General features: G+C 31.5%; 1 protein-coding gene across 1 annotated transcript in view; it reads right to left on the bottom strand.

Moving 5' to 3' along the window:
• LOC115874677 (UDP-glucuronosyltransferase 2B13-like) overlaps positions 1 to 22,724 on the bottom strand; it is a 44,204-nt gene extending 21,480 nt beyond the window's left edge. The window contains exons 1-3 of the mRNA XM_030889896.1: positions 22,263 to 22,724; positions 18,855 to 19,107; positions 268 to 424 (exon numbers count right to left, since the gene is read on the bottom strand). Coding sequence (XP_030745756.1) covers positions 268 to 424; positions 18,855 to 19,107; positions 22,263 to 22,472 — 620 coding nt within the window. The 5' untranslated portion in view covers positions 22,473 to 22,724. The remainder of the gene's footprint in view (positions 1 to 267; positions 425 to 18,854; positions 19,108 to 22,262) is intronic.
• Positions 22,725 to 22,959: the final 235 nt, after the last annotated feature.

Here is a 22,959-nt window from a genome sequence, read left to right as displayed (position 1 = left end):
TTTTGGATGGAGTGGGAGAATCACGTGTTTGCTGGTATTATATGGTGGCAGGACGCCTTCCAAAAAACATTTTTACACAATTTTTGGTAGTTTTGTTGTGTTAATTTATAATGTTTACTCGTGTTTACTATAAGAACATGTCTATGTCGACGTATATGTGAACGTTTATCTTGAGTTTACATCAAATTAGCTTACTGAAATATAATATTTCCTCAAATTGATATAAACCCATGTTGGTCTATATTTAAGACTGACAATATCACTTACATTGCTGTAGTGTAAACTCTCAGTAGCGTGTTTTCTACCCTGTCAAAAAATGACATAGGCCTGGAGAATCCTGAGAACAGATCTTGGTTGAAAGCTGGGTTTTCTGGAGCTCCCAGCCAGTTGGCGTGCCAGGGCATAAATGAGCAAGAACTCAATCCTAAAATAAAATAAATAGTTTTAGAAAATGAAAATTTCTACCGTCATCGAAACAAAAAACAGGCACAGTGTTCTTTAACATTTCGTTACTTTGATATACTTGGGATATTTGGGTTACTACTATCTCAATATATATATATATATATATATATATATATATATATATATATATATATATATATATATATATATATATATATATATATATATATATATATATATATATATATATATATATAATATAAACTGACCTTTATTGTTATATATATATATATGTGTATATATATATATATATATATATATATATATATATATATATATATATATATATATATATATATATATATATATATATATATATATATATATATATATATATATATATATATATATATATATATATATATATATATATATATATGCTTCTTTAATGAAACTGTCCTTTATTGTTATAATATATAGGGTGTGTCATTACAAAAATCCCAACTTTGATGAATAACTTTTTTTGGGGACATTCTATAGAACTCGAGGCAAGATAGATTTTTATAAAATGCTTTTGATCCAGTGTATCGTAAATATATTTTTATCAATAAATAATTAATCAATCACAATAAATTTTATTTGAAGTACATAATATATACCAAACAATCGAAAAAAAAACGGCGTCAAAGACAGCTGGGGAATGACAATCGAAAATAAAATCCGCCGAAGTTAATCTCTAGATGTTATTAAGTAAAAAACTGGAATAAAACTTGGCAAAAATTATCACTAACAGAATAATTAAAACAGGATAGAACGTTTCCAAGCACACTAATTAATTCAAAAAAAAAATATTTTTCTCGGATTTTAAACTACACCATTTAAAATAATGTTTACTCTATAAAAAAATAACTTACAGTCTTCTTAAGGACAAATGCCGTAACCATCATTAAAAAATAGAGAAGAGTATGAGCCAATAAAATGTCGTCTAAGGCTTGACCTTGCCAAAATTATCATCGATTGTCATTCCCCAACCGTTCGACGCCGTTTTTTTTCTCGTATGGTAGATACTGTTTAGTAGATAAATAATAGACACCAAAACTATTACAGCTCAAAAAAATCTATTACCGCGATTACGTAGGCATAAAATAAAATTATAAGAGAAATCACTCTTCACAACGCTCGATAAAAAACTAGCTACGTTAGATAGTTAGGTTCAAATTTATGATGTTGATTATTACATGCGTACAAATGGTTCAAATATGGTTGAATCTATAGTAAACTTAGTTGCCGCAAAACTAAATGAGCATTTGTTATACAGGTTGTCCCAATGTTCCATGGACATAGGACAACTGTGTATTTATGAAATTAAAGTAAGTTCACTGGACACACTTAACATCTATACAAAAGTGCTTCGTTTGTCAAAAATTAAAAAAAAAGTACGGGAAGGGTCAAAACTACTACATTTTTTATCTCGTGTAGAAACACGCTACATCGCAAAGTTTTTAAGAAAAATTTTTTGCAGAATTTATTTTTTCAAAGCAGACCTACAAAATATACAGGAGTTCTAATATACTGTGGACATAGAGCAACTACGTATTTTTTGCAACAAAATAAGTTAATTCCACATAAGTTACCTTTATACAAAAATGCTTCGTTTATCCGTTAGAGGTCCTCAAAGAAAAATATACCCGAACGTTAATTAATTTAAAATTAAAATTCCATATTTTCGCCAACTAGATTATGAAAGCATAATAGATTTTATGCGCATCCATAGATCGATGTGACGAAAAACATTTTTTATAAGTCAGCTTTGAAAAAAAAATCCTCAAAAAGTATGCACCGTGGCGTTATTTTACAAGAGACAAAAAATGTAGTAAATAGTAGGGGTAACATTTTACGAAAAGAAATTTGCCTTCGGTAGTGTCGGAAAATAATTATAAATTTATGTAGGGGTGGGGGTAGTTTTCACCCTTCCCGTAGTTTCTCTTGATTTTTGTGTAAGTCAAATGTTAGAGCACTTAGCAAAACATGGATACCCAAAATCTCATTCCAAGCGGAATAATGGTTCTTAAAATATCTGAGAAAATCTGTTTATTTTTTTAAAGTTTCATGCCCCCTAGCGGACAAGCGAAGCACTTTTGTATAGAGGTAAATTGTGTCCAATGAACTTATTTTTATTCCAAAAATACGTAGTATGTCCACGGAATATTGGGACACCCTGTATATATATTTTCTCGTTAGATAATGGACTTCGACACACCAAACGTTTTCGATTTTCCTTTTAAGTATTGTAGTTGTACTATAATAAATTTATGAGACAATTTACAAAGTTATTTAAAAATACACGAAGTAGGTATCTTTAAGGAAAAGTGTACGGGGAATTTCATAACATCATTCGATAGAAAAAAATTACGTCACAGTGGCATATTAAAATAATGTACCGTTTATTAAAAAATGGTCAAGTGCGAGTCGGACTCGCGCACGAAGGGTTCCGTACCAGCACAGAATATCTAGCTACGCAACAGAAAAATACTCGAAATGAAAGAGCTAAAATTGCACAAATAGAATACTAGATGGCGCGACAATATCATAATCAGAATATAATTAGAAATTTTGAACTTTCGGTTTTGGATCGACGGCTCGTCGACGGCCTTATAGCTCGGCTAAATATGCACAGTTGCCAGATTCAAAAAGACTTGAATTGGCATCCCATTCTTTTTATTGTGTATAATGCAGTATGTGTTTCTTTCTATTCTTCTTTTCTTGTCAGATACACTTATATTAATTATTCCTTTCGCTATTAAAATAGTTTTAAGTATATTATTACAAAACATATACCTACATTTTTAATATACACTATACATTATAATGTTAACTAAGAAAATACCTTTAATTACCTTTAAAATTAATAATATACAGAGCGATTGATAGTGATATTTATTAATGCTGGAACGTTAGTAATGAAATATAAGTTTAATAATAATGGAAATAATTTATTAAAATGCAGTACAAAAAATGTTAACTGACTAAAAAATACTATAATAACAAATTTCTTCCGTTTGCCACGTTATTTATATAGACCTAGGTAGATTTTAAAAAGTGACACAGGTACAATTAATAATATATTAGTTCGGCATAAAAGTTGCTGTCACGACATCGAACAATAAATTAAAATTATTAATTAAACAAATCTTTATAAAGAAACGCAAGTATACCAAATCTGGGCCCAATCGAACTCCGAAAATGATATCATAATAGTGTACTATATTATGGTACCACTCGATATACTTTAAGGTACCATAATATTGCAATGTCACCGAAGATTCGTGGTATACCAAATTTAAGAACAATCGAACGCCATGAAATGGTATCGTAATATGGTACTATATTAAGGTACCACTTTATATACATCATAGTTCAATCATATTACAATGTAACCGAAGATACGTAGTGTACCAAGTTTGAGCCCAATCGAACGCCAGAAAATGGTATCGTAATATGGTACTATATTAAGGTACCACTTTATATGCATCATAGTACCATCATATTACAATGTCACCCAAAATACGTAGTATCCCAAGTTTAAGCCCAATCGAACGCCATGTACGTAATATAATACTATATTATGGTACCAGTTGATATGCTTCATGGTACCATAATAATGCAATGTCATCAAAAATACGCAAGTATATATCAAATATGAGCTCAATCGAACGCCAGGAAATGGTATTGAAATATGGTACTATATTAAGGTACCACTTTATATGCATCATAGTACCATCAATTACAATGTAACCGAAGATACGTAGTATAACATGTTTAAGTCCAATCGAACGCCAGGAAATAGTATCGTAATATGGTACCTCTTTTATGCTCCATGGTACCATAATATTACAATATCACCGAAGATACGTAGTATCCCAAATTTAAGCCCAATCGAACGCCATGTACATAATATGGTACTATATTATGGTACCAGATGATATGCATCATAGTATCATCATATTACAATGTCACCGAAAATACGTAGTATACCAAGTTTAAGCCCTATTGCCGCCATGTACCTAATATTGCTATATCATCAAATATAGTACTATAGAAGGTACCACTTTATATGCTCCATGGTACCATGATATTACAATGTCACTGAAGATATAGTATACCAAGTTTAAGCCCAATCGAACGCCATGTATCGTAATATAGTACTATATTATGGTATCACTTGAATGCTTCTGAAAAAACGGCGTCCAGTTGGCTGGAAAGGACGATCGATGACATTTCCCATATAAATTTACATATAAAATGACAGTGATATTCATTTCATAGCTATCGCTAACGCCGTTTTTTCCCGATTATACAATATGAACTTGGTATGAACACAATCGAACGTCAGGAAGTGGTATCATAATAGTAGAACAATACTTATTATATTGTCGCCGAATTACAATGAAAATTTCACACCTCTACTTTTCAACCAATAACATGCTTTAATGTTGACTAGTTACCATGGCAACTGAAAAAATTTCCGGAAATTTTTTCGAGGCGCCACGAAACTTTAGTGGAAATTTTTTGACAGTTGAAAAGGTAAACATAAGATCTACAATCATAATGTGAATGAACTACAATGTCTATATATTGAAATATTACCCATTTGAGTTTTAGCAATACCTTGGCCAACTTAACAAATTGAAATTATTTTAAAATGTCATGTTGGATTAATATTTTTTTTTTTCAAATTTAGGTGTGAAATTTTCTTACCGAATACCACGCAAGCTTAAATTATTCCTGGAAATTTTCTTTCGGGCACGAATATTTTAGGAAAATTATCCTTCGTCTTCGACTCGGGATAATTTTCAAAATATTCATGCCCTCAAAAAAATTTCCGAAAATAATTTAAGCTCTTGTGATATTATAAGTGAAAATTCAGGATTCAATTATACAATCAACGGTCAGGAAGTGATTGTAATTTAGCTCATAAGATTTAATTCCAACTAACATGGCAAACTGAAAAAAACAGCTCTGATCTATTTTAATATGTTTAAATGATGTAGCAAATTAGAAGGCAGGCTTTATCAGGAAGTATTACGATATGAATTACACAATGGCAACACTGCACAAAATTCTTTTAAATTTTGTTTGTAGAAAACTGTTTTCTTTTAAATTTACTGCCCTCTATTATGTAGTAGCGAAACTACCACATCAAAATATCTGATTTGGAGACAGACTTTTAAAGCCTGTCTCCTTTTGCTACCTACAATTTTATACATGTAAAGAGGCTTCTGTTGCGTAGCTAGATATTCTGTGGTACCAGTCATTATCTATACAACATTAGACACTATATTATTATAAACTTTTTTCCGATTTAGCTGAAATTTTGAATGCGCGTATAAGTACAGAATATCTAGCTACGCAACAGAAAAATACTCGAAATGAAAGAGCTAAAATTGCACAAATAAAATACTAGATGGCGCGACAATATTATAATCAGAATATAATTGAAAATTTTCAACTTTCGGTTTTGGATCGACGTAGATCGACGGCACGTCGACGGCCTTAAAGCTCGGCTAAATATGCACAGTTGCCAGATTCAAACAGACTTTAATTGGCATCCCATTCTTTTTCTGGTGTATAATAATTTTTTTCTATTATTCGTTTCTTGTCAGATACACTTATATTAATTATTCGTTTGACTTTTAAAATAGCTTTAATTTTAAGTATATTATTAGAAAACATATGCTCTCAAAATATATTTTTAATATACACTACTTTATTATGTTAACTAAGAAAATAACTTTAATTACCTTTAAAATTAATAATATACAGGGCGATTGATAGTGATATTTATTAATGCTGAAACGTTAGTAATAAAATATACGTTTAATAATAATGGAAATAATTTATTAAAATGCAGTACAAAAAATATTAATTGACTAAAAAATACTATAATAACAAATTTTTTCTGTTTGCTACGTTATTTATATAGACCTAGGTAGATTTTCAAAAGTGACACAGGTACAATTAATAATATATTAGTTCGGCTAAAAGTTGCTGTCACGACATCGTACAATAAATTAAAATTCGGAAAATAAATTAAAATTATATTAATTAAACAAATCTTTATAAAGAAACACAAGTATATCAAATTTGGGCCCAATCGAACGCCAGGAAATGGTATCGTAATATGGTACTACATTGTGGTACCCCTTGATATGCTTCATGGTACCATAATATTGCAATGGCATCAAAAATACGCTAGTATAATGAAATATGAGCCCAATCGAACGTCAGGAAGTGGTATCGTAATATGGTACTATATTAAGGTACCACTTTATTTGCATCATAGTACCATCATATTACAATGTCACCGAAGACACTTACTATACAAAGTATAAGTCCAATCGCACGCCAGGAAAAGGTATCGTATCTGGTACTATTATGGTGCCTCTTGATATGCTTCATGGTACCATAATATTACAATGTCACTGAAGATACATAATATACCAAGTTTAAGCCCAATCGAACGCCATGTATCGTAATATGGTACTATATTACGGTATCACTTGATATGTTTCATGGTACCATAATATTGCAATGTCATGAAAAATACGCAAGTATATATTAAATACCGTATGATATCGAAAAAAACGGCATCCAGTTGGCTGGGAAAAAACGATCGATGACATTTCCCATATAAATTTACACATAAAATGACAGCGATTTTTATTTCATAGCCATCGCTAACGCCGTTTTTTCCTGATCATACGGTATGAACACAATCGAACGTCAGGAAGTGGTGTCATAATAGTAGAACAATACTTATTATATTGTCGCCGAATTACAATCAAAATTCAGGATTCAGTTAGAATCAAATGTCAGGAAGTGATTTTAATTCAGCTCGTAAGATTTAACTCCAACTAACATGGCAAGTTAAATACTTAAACGTTTGAAAAAAGAGCTCTAATCTATTTTAATATGTTTAAATGATGTAGCAAATTTGAAGGTAGGCTTTATCAGGAAGTATTACAATATAAATTACACAATGGCAACACTGCATAAAATTCTTTTAAATTTCGTTTGTAGAAAACTGTTTTCTTTTAAATTTATCGCCCTCTGTTATGTAGTAGCGAAACTACCGCATCAAAATATCTGATTTGGAGACAGGCTTTGAAAGCCTGTCTCCTTTTGAGACCTACGATTTTATACATGTAACGAGGCTTCTGTTGCGTACTAGATATTCTGTGGTATAAGTAATTAAAAAAAATGAAGAAACACATTACTAACAATTGTATTAATCAATAATAAATACGTAAAAAGTATAAATAAATATGTAAAAATATGTAAAAATATGTAAAAATAAAAAAAAAACGATTTAAAAAAAGTCGCCTTGACTAGGATTCGAACCTGCCTTACTACGGCTCCAACGTCATAGCAGCGTAAAGTCCTAACGCTTTAACTACGCGGCCACCGAGGACTTGAAAGATTCTATTTAAAATTCTTACTTAAAAGATATTGTTTAGTGAAAGTACTTTTTTATTTATAAACATTTATTTAATTCTGTTTTTAGTATTTTGTTTTATTAGCATTTGTTCTTATTAGTATATGTTCTTATAGCGGCAACATAGATACAGTATCTGTGAAAATTTCAACTATCTAGCTATAACGGTTAAGATAGACCTTTAGGACAGACGGACGAACGGACGGACAGCGAAGTCTTAGTAATAGGGTTCCCGTTTTTACCATTTGGGTACGGAACCCTAAAAATGACAAAGAAGCTTTCACTCAAAAAATCGGTATTTAAATCAGTCAGTGTAGCAAGGTTTTGAAAATAGATTTTCATCTAGAAAATGTTTACTTGTTTTCCAAAATTAAAGAATATTGTTCATATAACATCCGAATTAAAATTATCATTCATGTTTCTCATCAAAAAATAACTGGCGTATTAAAATACCCCACGAGAATTCGTAGAAAAGGAAGTGATAATTATTGGAAAGCAGTCTGTTCTACATCAAACTGAATTTCAGTGGCGGCTCGTGGGTATAAAAATAGGTGAAGAGGTAATTTTCTTTAAATTGCGCAAATTTTTTTTGGCGCATTCACCATTTGGTCAACATTTTTTAAATTATTATTTGAAAGATTTTTGGTGTATTCACCATTTTCGTTATTTTTTATGTTGTTTAATTTCCAAAGGGCTTATTTCAATTAATATCTTTAATAACTCCTTAAAATTTCCTCTGTTCACTGAGTCAATCCTTTCATCATGCCCACGAAAAGGCAACTCTTGCTTGCTTACATATAAGACTGCTTGAATAACAACCCGTAAACAAAGTCTATTAAAACGAACATTTTCATTAAAATTAGGCTTATAGAGTCTAGCGTTTTTTTTTTCTAAAGCATCGGCAATTGTATTTTGATTTTTTTTAAAATTTCTTAGCATTAACTGACATTTTAAATGTTCTGCAGAACCCCCATGTTTATGCAAAGATCTTATTATATTTACGAAATCTGTAAACCCTTCTTTATTCCAAATGCCATGTTTATTGGAAAATAGTAAACACGGCCAACAAAATAATTTTTGTGAAACAATGCTACTGCATAGCCAATTAAAATCAGAAAACCAGGAAGACTTAAATTTAATATTATAAGATTTACCACTTTTTCTTTGTAATTTATGGCTAAAGATTCAGTTTGGTATGGCGTCTGAAGGGAGTTTCCAATAAATAGCACACCAAGTCATTAATTGGGTTCATTTTTTAACACATACACACACACAAAACAGTTTTAAAACACAACAACAAAACAAACAGCAAAAATTAACAAGTTAAATCAACAAAAACCATTAAGAAACAACAATAAATAATCAACAACAACTTTACAGTCTTTACACGGTTAATTACTCGCCGAAGTGGCCGAATATTAGCATAAAGGAAGACGAAGCGAACTGCCGAAAAACTCATTCACATCGGTTGCCGATAAAACATTTCGGGGCGGGGGATTTATATGCTGCCGCCTCTGCTGTCGCTAGGCTGACGTCACGTTACCATAGAAACCGTGCATCCACTTGGGGGGCTCACAATTATTTTCACTTCACTTGTGGCTTCGTGTTTCCACGAATATGTTTCCATAGGCGTACTGGCCAATAATGCTACTTGTTCGGGCGGAATTAACGATGCGGTGGACCTATTATGCAGAGGTCCGCCCGGAAAAAAATAATGTATAAAAAATAACCTTTTTATTATTTAGATACATGTAAATATATTAAACTAAATTAATATTTTAAGCAGTAAAGTTATTTCTTTAATTTGAGTATTTTTTTCGGTGAAGTGCCCCTTCACCTACTCCACCTGACGAGCCGCCACTACTGAATTTATTCTATAGCTCTATATTTCGACATGGCTTATGTCTTCCTCAGGAGCGTAAAGAATTAGAGTTATAAGGGTATAGACCTACAATACTTCAAAAGAACTGCAAAACAAACATGAGAAATCAATTTGACACCGTACAGTAAATGGTAGATATCGTACTTTTGAGATATCGATTTTGAGATATTTCACATTTTGTGAAAATAAAGCTTGTAATTTGCCTTCTATAGTCTGATTTTTTTTTGGATCATATGCCCAAGTAGCATCTATCTGACTTTGAACTAAATCTGACTTGAAGCGACGTCAGACTTTGTGCAAGTTTAGGTGGGGTGCTGGTAATACGACCGGTGACGTCGCTTTCCTATTAAAAGCGACGTCGTTGGATCCGAGTCGGTAAATCCAACGATCTGTCGACATACAAAATAACAACGCACCATTTTTATTAATTACCCAACGTCGTTCCCACGTTGGCTTGCACGACGTACATATACTTGAACTAGCCCGACGTCTACCTGTTGTCCGAATAGGATACGTCTTACTGATAATCCCTAAAGTAACGTCCAATTATATTTTGTTGTATTTTATGTTCATATTTATAACCTAATTTACGTATCTCTATTTACGTCCGTAAATACAACCTATTAAGTGGCATTTGCGGCCTAATGAACATCATGAACATAACCTAATAAAAAGTTTTTGTAAACAAACTTATTTTTTTTAATATGCCTAAAAAACACTAAAAAGGCATTTAGACATGCATCTACATTTTACAGAATGGTGTCTTGTGCTTTTGCAAAATAATAATGTTAGTAGTGATGTCTTGCCTTCACCCATGAATGCTTTCTATCCGGAAGAGATGCTGCATTACACCGGTGCATCTTAATTTCTTTTTTTAGCTTAGGAAACCCTATCCTCCTCCCACATATGAGGTACTGGTTACAATTCTTTTAAATTTTGTATATATACTATCTTAAAAAAGTGGCTGCCCATTTTTTTAAGGAGAAAACAAACTATAAATAGCAAAACAAACTAAAATATAATTGCACAAATCCACAAATCACTGATACGCAAAGTGAGGCTACGTCTACGAAACCGTGGAACCGTCAACCGTCAAACATTTTTCGAAAACAAACAATTGACCTATCATAGACCAATAACAGACAACGTCGGGAATCGTTAACCAAGAATACGAAAAATTATATGCTCTGTGGCCGACGACGGATGCTCCTACGTATGCTGGCCGATCGCAAATTTTACGTGGCGTACGTTGGAATTATATGTATACGTCATAATACGATTGTCGGTCGTGCGGTTTGATGACTTCGGTCGTGTGAGACGACTAATGTTGGAGACCCGGTTGAAATTAGTATATTGGTAGTTCATATTAAGTCGGACACAGAAATCCGCCATTCTTAACAAGTATCCGATTGTCAGCCATTTTAAAATCGTTTTTTGTTTTTAAAATTTATATTCACATTCGGATTTCTAGTAATATTGATAAGGTTGAGTTTAGGGGGGAACCACAGTACATTTTTATGATTAAACCAGCCAGAAAATAAAAAAAATATTTTGCGAGTTACTTTTTTATAGATATTTTTATTTCATAAATCTACCTAATTTTGAAGGCGTTCGTTGTTTTCCGGAGTATTTTAATCAGATATATAAAAAAGTGACTTCGGTTGACAAAACTGATGTCTGGATTAATGATTCAGAATTATTAAAATATGAAATTAGATAGGCACTTATAGTTATATTCGAGGAGTGATTATGAATCCATTTGTAATTAGGTAGTTTGGTTAGGTTTTTATGTATTCTTGGTAGCGAATTTGAAACCAAACGTAACGTAAATGCTTAGCGACGAATTTTAAGTAACTGAAATCCAACGTAATATAACGTTGGTAATTGGTAGAATTACATTCCCTATTAGGTCAGATACCGACGTCGAGGCGACCCGAATCTGTATTCCCCATTTAGGTGCAAATAAGGGTCGTCAGGCGGTCGAACCGACGTTGGTACCCGACGTCGGGTTTATTGAACGCGACGTATACCCGACGTTAGATAACGTCCAAATGCTACTTGGGTGGTACAATTTGTGTATTAATTAGGTATGTAGCTGAGAATGTCCAGTTTAGTATCTATTTGAAAAATGTTAAAATAAAGACAATAGAGGTACAACATAACAATTTTCCAATCAACGTTTAGAGTTTGACCCCGCTAATATTATCATAGATTTTCATTGGCAAGCCATCTTTGACGCCGTTTTTTTTTCAATCATATCGTATATGTATATTTTTTTTATTAGGAATAAAAGTTATACTTTTTCTGACGAGGTTGTACGTTTGACATTATAGGCGAGGTACAAAAAGTACATCTTTACTGCGAGTAAACCATGCTAAATTTTTTCAAACGTAACCAATAATTTTTTAAACGTCGCAAATAATATAAATGGGACAATATGATCGAAAAAAACGGCGTCAGCAATGGCTGTGAAATGAAGATCAATGAGAAAACTCAATATGTATTTTTTTTGTACATGATTACTATTTCAAAGTCACGAATTTACTCATTCATGACGTATTCAGACCTATCAAATCTAAAATAGCGTCATAGATAATACATATATTTATTTAAGAATTTATAAAAAAATGCTTGATTAAAATCTGAATTGTTTTAAATGATATTTCTTTTTTATACATTAAAACCTCAGTCATTTTATTTACCTTAGAATTTTTAATACTTTAGATAAGTAGGTACACGAAGAAAAAGTAAAGATATCGAAATTTTCAAATATTCACACTCCGATAAGTGGGTTTTATGACTTTTGATTTGTTATTTGATTAAGAAATGTGTCTTATCAATTTTTTTTAACAAAAAGTGCAGATTTACTTGAAATATTATTATTATTATTGATAATATTGTCATATTAAAAATTTAATATAAATACGTCGTGTTAAGTAATGTAGGTACTTTCCTTAAAATTTATTGGGCGTATTTTTTTAAATTGATTTTTAACAGAGATTTTCAGTTTCCGGAGGTTTTAAAATTAAAGTTGATGTACAATCACGTCAAAATATCACTGTTCTGTACCTATAGTTGTGCCCATCATGTTTTAAATATCGTCGAAACCTAATTTTTACGTATATTTATGAATACACTTCTAATAGGGTGCCTATCAAAAAGTTGCCCCAATATTTTTAAATATTAATAATAATAACTAATTTTTTTGGACGACATTACGCACATATTTTTTTTTAATTTATATGTTAAATTAAAGCTATTTTTATTCTGTGCATAAAGATATAAGGATGTGTTGTATATTACCTATTCCCTTGTTAGATGGAGCATTAAAAAATGAACATTTTTTTTATAAAGTATTTCAAAATTTGTATCTTATGTCAATATCAGTTTGGTATTTTATCATTGAAAGAGCCATATGTAATAAAAATGAGCGAATATATGAGAACCGTTAAAAATTTTAAAATATTTTAAATTCGTAAAGTATTTATTTTTAATTCTCTAACAAAGGAATAATATACAGGACGTTCTATTAAAAAAAAAAGAAGAAAAATTATTTTATATTTTAGAATGTTTGGCATAGAATTTTGAACACCCTGTGTAGCCTAAGATTACTATATTTATAGCAAACACTAGTAAATATTTAGTATAGTTTTGATTTCAGAATATTCCTTCTGTACTTTTAATATTTAGAAAAAAGGTTGAAAACACTTTTTCTTTTTAATTTATTTGTTAAGATTATTGAAACTATTGAAATATATATTTAATAATAACTTAGAATAATGTAAAGTGAGCAGAAAGGAAGCCAAAAATGCAATACTAGACAGGATGTGTCCATTTAAAAAAATAATTCCGATGTACTCATACTTTTTTGGGCCATCCTAGAGAAATTAAAATATTCTCCTGAAATACATTCTAATACATACCTACTTTGGATTGGCAGTTATACAATATTCCTAAGTTTTTTATTATAGGAGCTATATAATATGTGAACTTTTGGCATCTTTGTTTAAAAAAATAGGATTTTGAATTTCAATCCAGAGGGCCATGGCTGTGATGAAACAACAAACTTTTAATCAAGGAGCCTTGAAAAAATAGATTTGATCACCTAATATTTTTGGTTACTCTTCCTGGCAGTTTAAAAGATGCAGAAATCTTATTTTTAATTATTCCTAACTCCATTTCCCTACTAGTTTCCGTTGAATTTCTATTCTATAATGTCTAGTATGTCACCGTTATTCAGTGGACGTGAGCTGTCAATTGTTATTTAAAAATTAATTTTCTTTGACTTTGTGGATTTTCTGATATTTTAATACTTAGATGGTATACAGTCCTGGACACTTTATGTTCGTGCTCTGTATTTTAATGCATGCGACAGACATAAATATAAATGACTGGTTGAGAGACAAAGAGACAAAATAAAAAGTGGCATACAGTGTTGCGAATTTTTACGTGTGTAGGCAGGGATATGTGTAGATAGGTAATAAACCCCGCAATTTTCTCTCTCCGACTTACGAGATCGCGACAGCGATTCACTTCTAGACATGAAGGTAAACGCCAACCCAGGATCCTTCTCTTGTCTACCCGGTATAATTATATTATTATCTTTGCCTTAAATAAATTAGAAAAAAATAAACTTATTTATTATACCATAAATTCAAGTTTGAGGTCAGGCTAATCGCATTGTAAACATACTAAATTCCCCGATAGTCTAGCGTGATATCAGTAAATTGAGATAAATATATTTTAATCCATGATATACATAGTTTAAAAACTTTTAAGTTATGTAATAATCAAGTCATTGAAATAGCTCCCATATCTATACTAATATATAAAATCCTTAAGTGACTGACATACTGATTAATCACGATCCTGCTCAAACCACTCAACGTAAGAAGCTCAATTTTGGCATACAGGTTAATTCTAGGGTGTAGAGGTTCGATAAGAAGGGATTTTTCGAAATTCCAGTTCCAAGAGGGTGAAACAACCCCCCAAATATTACAATATTTTTTATTTGAAAAAACGGTCAAGTTTCCGAAAAAACGCTTAAACACGTATAATTTATTTTGTTTTTTTTTACATATTTTAAGATTTTTTAAAAATGTATACAGGGTGTTTCGAAAAATCTGGTCATTGATTAATCATGATCCTGCTTATAGGGCTTGACCTAAAAAGCTGATTTTTGGAAAACAGATTGACTTTAGGGTGTAGAGATTCGATAAGAAGAGATTTTTCGAAATTCCAGTTCCAAGAAGGTGAAACCACCCCTCAAATAGTAAAATATTTTTTATTTAAAAACCGGTGAGTTTTTCAAAAAAAAACTCTTAAACACATATAGTTTATTTTGTTGTTTTACATATTTAAGATTTTTTATAAATTTATACAGGGTGTTTCATAAAATATGACCATTGTGTAATCACGAATCTGCTTAAACTGCTTGACGTTTAAAGCTGATTTGAAACTTGCAAATGGATTGACTGTGGGGTGTAGAGGTTCGATAAGGAGGGGTTTCTCGAATCTCAAATTCCAAGAGGGTGAAAACGCCCCTCAAATATTAAAATATTTGTTATTTAAAAACGGTTGGTCTTTCGGGAAAACGCTTGGACAAGCATAATTTATTTTGTTCTTTTACATATTTTGAAATTTTTTAAAAAATCAAACAGGGTGTTCCAAAAAGTTGGGTAATTTCTTAACCACGATTCTGCTTAAACTGCTTGACGTAAAAAGCTTATTTTTGGCAAACGGATTTTTCGAAAGTCAAATTCCAAAGAGATCAAACTACCCCTCAAATATCCTAAGTTATATAATAAAAATAGTTATATAATAATATCGCCATTTTTCTCATGCTGACATAAATGTGAGAAAATTTTATCCAGTTTGTATGTTAATGGAAATTCTTGTTTTGCTTTATCATCACCATTACAAATGATTAATTCGATGCGAACGAAGTCGCTGGTACACGCTAGTAATACAATAAAAATATATTAGCGTATGTTTTAAGCACTAATCAAAATCAATGATTAATTTTGATATTAAAATTATATTAAGTTTACATCATCATCATTTTCAACTTATTCAACCACTTCCAATTATGGTGTAGCCTCCCTCACATATTTAGATACTCTCTTTGTAGTTGGGCCTATTGGTTGTCTATTGTTTGCCATGCGGGCCCAAGTTATCCCTGCTAATTTCCTAATATCATGGTCCCATCTCAGGTTCGGTCTTCTTCTAGGTGTCTATTCCTCGTTGGTACCATGCTGTAATTTTTGTGGTCCATCTGTTGTCCGTCCTTCTTGCCAGGTGTCCTGCCCATTGCCACTTGAGGGATTTGACTCTATATGGATGACATCTATTATCTGGGTCTTTTGTCGTATCCACTGTATTCTTCTACAATCTCCCTTGGTTATTCCCAGCATATTTCGTTCCATTGACCGTTGTGCGACCTGCAGTTTCCTTATGATGTCCGTTTTAAGCGTCCAGGTTTCGCATACATAGGTCATGAATGGTAGTACACATTGGTCGAATGTTTTCTTCTTTAGATAGGCAATTCATTAGGCAACTTTGTTTATCAGTAAATTTAACTGCTGACAAGTAGTTTCCGTTGGATTAACGCAGCAGTGTTTACAAAAAATGACTATTTTATTTTGTAGATATTCTTGCAGTGGCGAAATACCCATATAGGATTTTTATGGAGATATGCATTCAAGTTCAAATTTTTTGGTGAAGAACGCTGATAGAAAACAAAAGACAGTCCAAGGAGACATCGTATTACCGCTGATTAAATAAATAAGAAGATGCGCAACCTTGTGGGCGATTTCGTGGCACAAAATATGTCCGTGATGAGACTGGCAGTATCGTCAGGCTGTCCAAAATTTAGTTTAGTTCTGCATCGCTGCATGCTGATAGCACGGCATATAAATCACACGGCAGGCTAACTCTGCCCAGATCCCATTGTTTAAAATTTCTATAAAATTTGACCTTGAAAACACCATTATGGGTGCCGAGTCAGGGCCGGATTAAAACGTATCAAAAAATTTCCCAGAAAATAAACTATTGATATACAGGGTCGTATTAAAAGAAATACTCTAATTGACTGAAACTGAATTTTATTTACACAATACTTTTATCTAAACAAATGAATCGTAAACCGCGCATACTCGCCATACTCCTCGAAAAGTAAAAATGATAAAATGAATTAAACATTTAACTGTAGAGATTAGACAATTAAAATTAAAAAACATGCCAGTTGAGTTACAAACAAGAATTAAAGAAATACCCAATAAAATATCTATTGAACAATCTAAAGAGGCTACGTACAAATTGTGTCCATCAATGGACATAGCAAATTTCACAAATCAGCTAAAGGAAGAAAAGTAACTGATGAATTTAAATATAAATGTTTGGCTATATACTTTTCCGGGCCAAAAATATAGAAGACGCTCTTGACAAATCTATTTTGCCTTCCACGTCCACAGACCCAGAGACACTAGATAATGAATATATGACATCGATATCAGATGTCATATAGAAAATCTTAGTGTATTTGAGACTCTGAAAAAGGCAAAGTGGCATTCTAGATTTAAACATGATTGAGTTTCTTCCATATTGTGTATTAGTTGTCCCAAATATATATATTCTTCTATTATTTCCATTGTTGTGTTATTTATTAGCATGTCTTTTCAGTGAAATTGTTACGGCGACGCCCGGTTCGGGTTCCTTTATGCTTCATTTTTACTACCCTAAACAGCGTTACATCATACAATCCTCGTACCTGAGTGTTTTATAGTTTCAATAACCGCACTGGTGAAAGCTCAAATACTTGCATATTATGACAAAGCTACGATTATAATATTACTTCAATACGATCGACATAAACGGTGACGAGACTACTGGAAATACTTTAGTCGGGCACTTCTAATTTCTGCCCTATAGAGCGCTGCGGTCGGAACTTTTAACCCTCAACTGGCGTGGTGAATTTTTGTACCGCTTATGCGTGCTGGGGTCCGATAAACACCAATTGTTTTTTTCACTTAAAAATATATGATGAAGAGATTTTATAAAAAGCTTGTTATTTTAACACTGTTTACAATATATTCAAACTTGTGAACAAACAATTTCATTAATTTTCAACAAATTAATAAAAACGGACACAAAAATAAAGCAAAACGCATTTTTTAGGAATTTTTGCCAACAGAAAATAACTTGGTTAAGAAACCCATAGAAATTAAAAGCATATATAATTTCATGGTTTTACCGTATTATTAAAAGTAGAAACAACTGAAATGTAAAGTTAAAGTGATAAACAAAAATTATTTTCAACAAAACTGCATACCTAGAATGTACATAACTTTTTCAAATACAGTTCAGGCTAATATAGGATCTGCATTTGCCGCACATGGATCGTGCACATTTCATTCATGAGATTTTTGTTTTTTGTTATCTCTTTGTTGACGTATGGTTGACATATACCACAGCTCTTTCTTTTCTGGTATTGATTATTCAATTTTCTCTCTTGTGTAAGTAAGAGATTCAGAATCGGAGTTATGGACACTCTTCGGAGAAAAATCAATGTCTCGATTATCTTCATCTCACTTAAGCCTCTTTAAGGTCATCAAACCATTCAATTAACGTTTTCTCAAAATTAGCGTCCCAGTGAGGCACACTTTTTAGACTACCCACCATCCTAATAATGAAACATTCTGGGCATGGTGGTGCCACACAGACCCCAATAAAACTTTAGCCATCCCCTGGCGCTGGTAGGAACAATACTAGATAAAATCAAGTGCCCCTTTAACAGTTGCATATGGTACCATAACTTAAAGGTAAATGGCGCGGCGGGGCCTGATTCTTAAACGTAAACATTTTACACAGGTTTAAATAGTGCTTGGGGTCCGCTAGACCCCACCACGCCAATTGAGGGTTAAAATCAACTGAAACAGACCAAGTCTATAAAAAAATAACCTAATAGGCCAAAAACTATGTAGACTGATTTTTTCTTTGTTTTTATATTTGGTCTGGTTTGGTTTGGACAGACAGATAGACAAATCATATTATTATGATGATGATGTTACTTACCGATAAAAGGAGCTTTGAATTTGTTGGCCAATCCCATGTAACAGTTTGTATTGAAAAATTCAAAGAGTATGACATCGAATTCATTGTTTTCGGTGAGAAACGACTGGAAAGCCGGACTAGATAACCCGTTAACGCAGCTCTCATGTGCAAAAAAACTAATCATAAACGGTCCCTCTATTGATCTCAGACGCATTGAAGATAGTGCATTTTGAAGGTCTACTACTTCTAGCATAGGTTCTCCAACGATAATATCCTAAAAATCAATGAAAAATTAGACTATTTATTGAAATATATCTTTTTAGCACTTTACTTAAAATCACAGCCTATTTATACCCAGGATCTACACTCAGATGCAAAAAACGCAACCCAGAAATTTTTGGTCAAATTTGTGTGTTTGGTCAATTCAAGTGTTATATTTTTGTTATTTTTAGCTCTATTTTCATGAACTTTTTAGCAAGCTCTATATAATTATATCAACTTTAATTCGTAAACTTAGTTTTTTATAAACTATAGTATTTGGCTTATTATACAGGGTTAAGTGAGGGGTTGTTTTTTTACCCTGACTTTAAAACATCCTGTGCAATAATTTTATGTGTAAATTTTTTTAAAATATAATTTTACAGAACCATGTCTCCTGAGCATTTTGTTGTGATCATGTCAATACATGCTTTGATTAATTTTTGAAATGAAATTGCCACCAGCAATTTGGAAGTTTTTCAATTACCATTTCTTTTTGAAGTTATTTTTCAATATGACAAGCTGGCTTTGGTGATTATTGTGAACTGTATACTACTATGAACTGCCCGTCATGTTCAACGTTTGGGAAATGCTTGGCAGGAGGGTTAGAGGTCGCGAAGCGGTACGAGCTTCATTAAATGAACCTCGCTTGGTTCTTAAAGAAGAATGGAAAGGAATATGATATATGCACCCTCAATGACAGTATGAACGGACGTATAGAGGTAGTTATAGCAGCCCAGGTAGGCATAACAAAGTATTAGGGTATATTTTACAATTTTTTTTCTATATGTATACCAGAGTATTACAGATGTTTTTTTTTAACATCGTTAGTTCTGTTATTGTTATTAATGTTTATTAAAACCAGGACTGTATCGTTAGTCTTACATTTAGTTAGTTAACATTTTTTTTTTAAATTTAGTATTAAGTATCTAATGCAGCGTAATATGACGTTACGACAATAGTCACGTAAATCATCTCGTCATATTAAAAAATGCCATCAAATAGTAACGATAATTGAAAAAATTGCAAATTGATTGCGATCGGTTCATAATAATAATAGCTCCCGTATATAGCGTTTAACGCCTTGGGAGTAGCAAGGTACAGCTTGCTATACTAGAGCCGTTCGGTATACAAGGAAGGTAATGTGGCTAGCACTTCGCTTCAACCGCCTATTATTACCTCAGGATTGTGAATCCCAAGTACTCATTTAAGGCTGAGTCGACCTAGGTACCCAAACTATTTTTATTTTAATAAAAATAGTCGGCAGATGAGATGCCGGGTGTGGGAATCGAACCCGCGCCTCGAGGTTGGTAGACGAGAGCCTGTACCTCTACGCTACCGGGCACCTTTTTTTTCGCTCTTCCGGGCACCTTTCATTTCGCTCTTAAAAATTAACCAAACTTTGTATTGACATGAATCACAAAACAAAATGCTCAGGAGTCATGGTTCTGACAGCAAAATTATATTTTAGGAAAATTTACACACGAAATTGTTTAAAAATTGTTAACAAAAATAAATAATTAAAAATAAAATTAAGTAAAAAAAGTAATAATAAAACAATTATACTAGATATATTATTATTAACTAATTATAAAATTCAGTTATGTTTAAACATTTTATTATAAATTATGGTTAAGCATTTCGATATACTAATTTAATTTTGTCATTTTGTAGTTTATTATTTAGTTGTTATCAAAATATAATAAACCTGTTGTACAATATACCTATTGTACAAATTTTAACCTATTGTTCATTTAGATTTATAATGCATGTGCGATATTTTAAATAATTTAAAAAATTGTGTTAAAATACATTTACTGATGCATGTTTAATGTATTTATTTTTATTTAAATTCATATACTGATGCATGTTTAATGTATTTATTTTTATTTAATTAATTTATATATACTCGTTTTTACATTACAGCTTCTATTATTATATTTTTGGCATTTATTCAAATTAATTGTATTATGTCATTATGTTTGATGAAACAAATCAAAATATAATTCACTTATATTCCATTTCAATTCGTAAAACATGCGATATGAAATATTGCTTTACTAATATAATATATTATTTTAATGATTTTCAACATAGTTGTGGATCAATAATAATTACCAAAATTATAATGAAAGAAGCGATAGCCTCTAAAAGAAAAATAAAAGAGGCTTTTTTAATTCAATCTAATAAAAATAAATGTATTGCTCATTCATCTGTAGATGTTAGTAATGTATGGCAATCGCTTCTTTGATTTTAAAGAACATAACATAAATAAACAAAACATACGTAAAATTAATATACAGAAAGTTTGGGCTTTTTGGTTTTACCTTATTAAGTAATTGTTATCAGGTAGTAATTGTTAATTTTGAAGTGTAACTTGGATATAATGTCATTTTAACAGAACGTCAACGGTTTCTTGTAGACGTATCTGTTTTAAAAAAGTAAAGTGTTCTGGAATAATTGAATTTAAATATTTTAAATAGTTTTTTTTCTTTATTCTTTGTATTTTTTTTGCTTCCGACGACGGTAAGAGATAAACTTTCTGAAACGTTAAGCATTTTTTTCTTTGTTAAGCAAATTTGTATAACTGTAAACATAACTTCTGACAAGCAGAGTCCGTTTAGGTTTAACGCAGAAGTGTTTACAAAAAATAACTATTTTATTTTGTAGATTTTCTTGCAGTGCAGTGGCGAAATACCCATAAAGGATTTTTTTTGGAGAGATAAATCCGCCACATAGGTATAGACAATAATAATTATATTTTCACTTTTTTAAATATTTATAATACCTATTTAAATATTCTTTTAAAGATTAAATTATAAAGAAAGGAAGGATTTCAAACTTGCTTTGTTTATACTTAATATATACAGGGTGAGTTTTAAATAAGAGCAAATGTTTTCAGAGCTGGTAGATATAAGAAACATTTTTTGTTTACCGTCTTTCAAATAAGTCCAAAATAACCGAGATATTTTATTTTGAAAATTCCAAAAAAAAAATAATTTTTGGCTTAAATTTTGAAAACCACTCATTCCTTTTTGGGTTTTCCCTCTTGTAAATTTAATCTACTATAATATTTTTATGAATAACAAATATTTTAAATAAAATTGTTAATGCTGCGGTATTTTTCCTGCTAAATGATAATGCTAAGTCCTAATTAATAATTTAAATTACCCTGGTGTTTTTGGTTGTGTTATCAGCTACAGGGACGTAAGTTATTAGGGTGATGTTATGTCCCAACCTATCCAACTCTTTAACCAACGGACTAAACACTGCCACATGACTCTTGCCCGGGTGCGAGAACACTACTAAAATATTGTAAGCCAGAGCGTTTGGCACTAACAACAATAGCGCGTAAACGACACTAAGAACTACGATTGACATGGTACTACGCGGAATTGCTCTTTAGTGGTGATGGAGGATACACTTTCTCAGACTTTTGATCGGCTGCTACGGTTTTATATCGGTATAATCTTTCGGCATTACTTTTAATTTCTTATCGCTATTTTTTATGAAGTTAATTTTTAATTACTATCACGTTTAGTTTTTATCAATTTGGGATAATGAAGATAGACTCGCGATACTTGCGTGATTTGACCGATACCGTCTAGAGAAAAAGTCTAGTTCATTCGGATATAAATATATGAGTGGCAAAAAAAGTGATTAAGCGGTTTTGGAGATCTATAGTTATAGTTTCGATACGAGGACTAATTCAAAAGTGTGTTATTTTTTATCTGTCCACTACTGCCTTATATTTTTTACTCTGAATAATTTTTTTTCTCAGAATCTAATGTGTACTTCCCACCTTTTCGTGGATAACCAAGCGAAGCAAGGAGTACCATAAAACGAAAAAAAAACGGCCTCAGAGTTG

Source organism: Sitophilus oryzae, unplaced genomic scaffold (genome assembly GCF_002938485.1).
Source record: "Sitophilus oryzae breed Bouriz unplaced genomic scaffold, Soryzae_2.0 scaffold_1297_pilon_pilon, whole genome shotgun sequence".
NCBI lineage: Eukaryota > Metazoa > Arthropoda > Insecta > Coleoptera > Curculionidae > Sitophilus > Sitophilus oryzae.
Note: the sequence above shows the minus strand (reverse complement) of the source record. Positions and strands in the feature narration are given on the sequence as shown.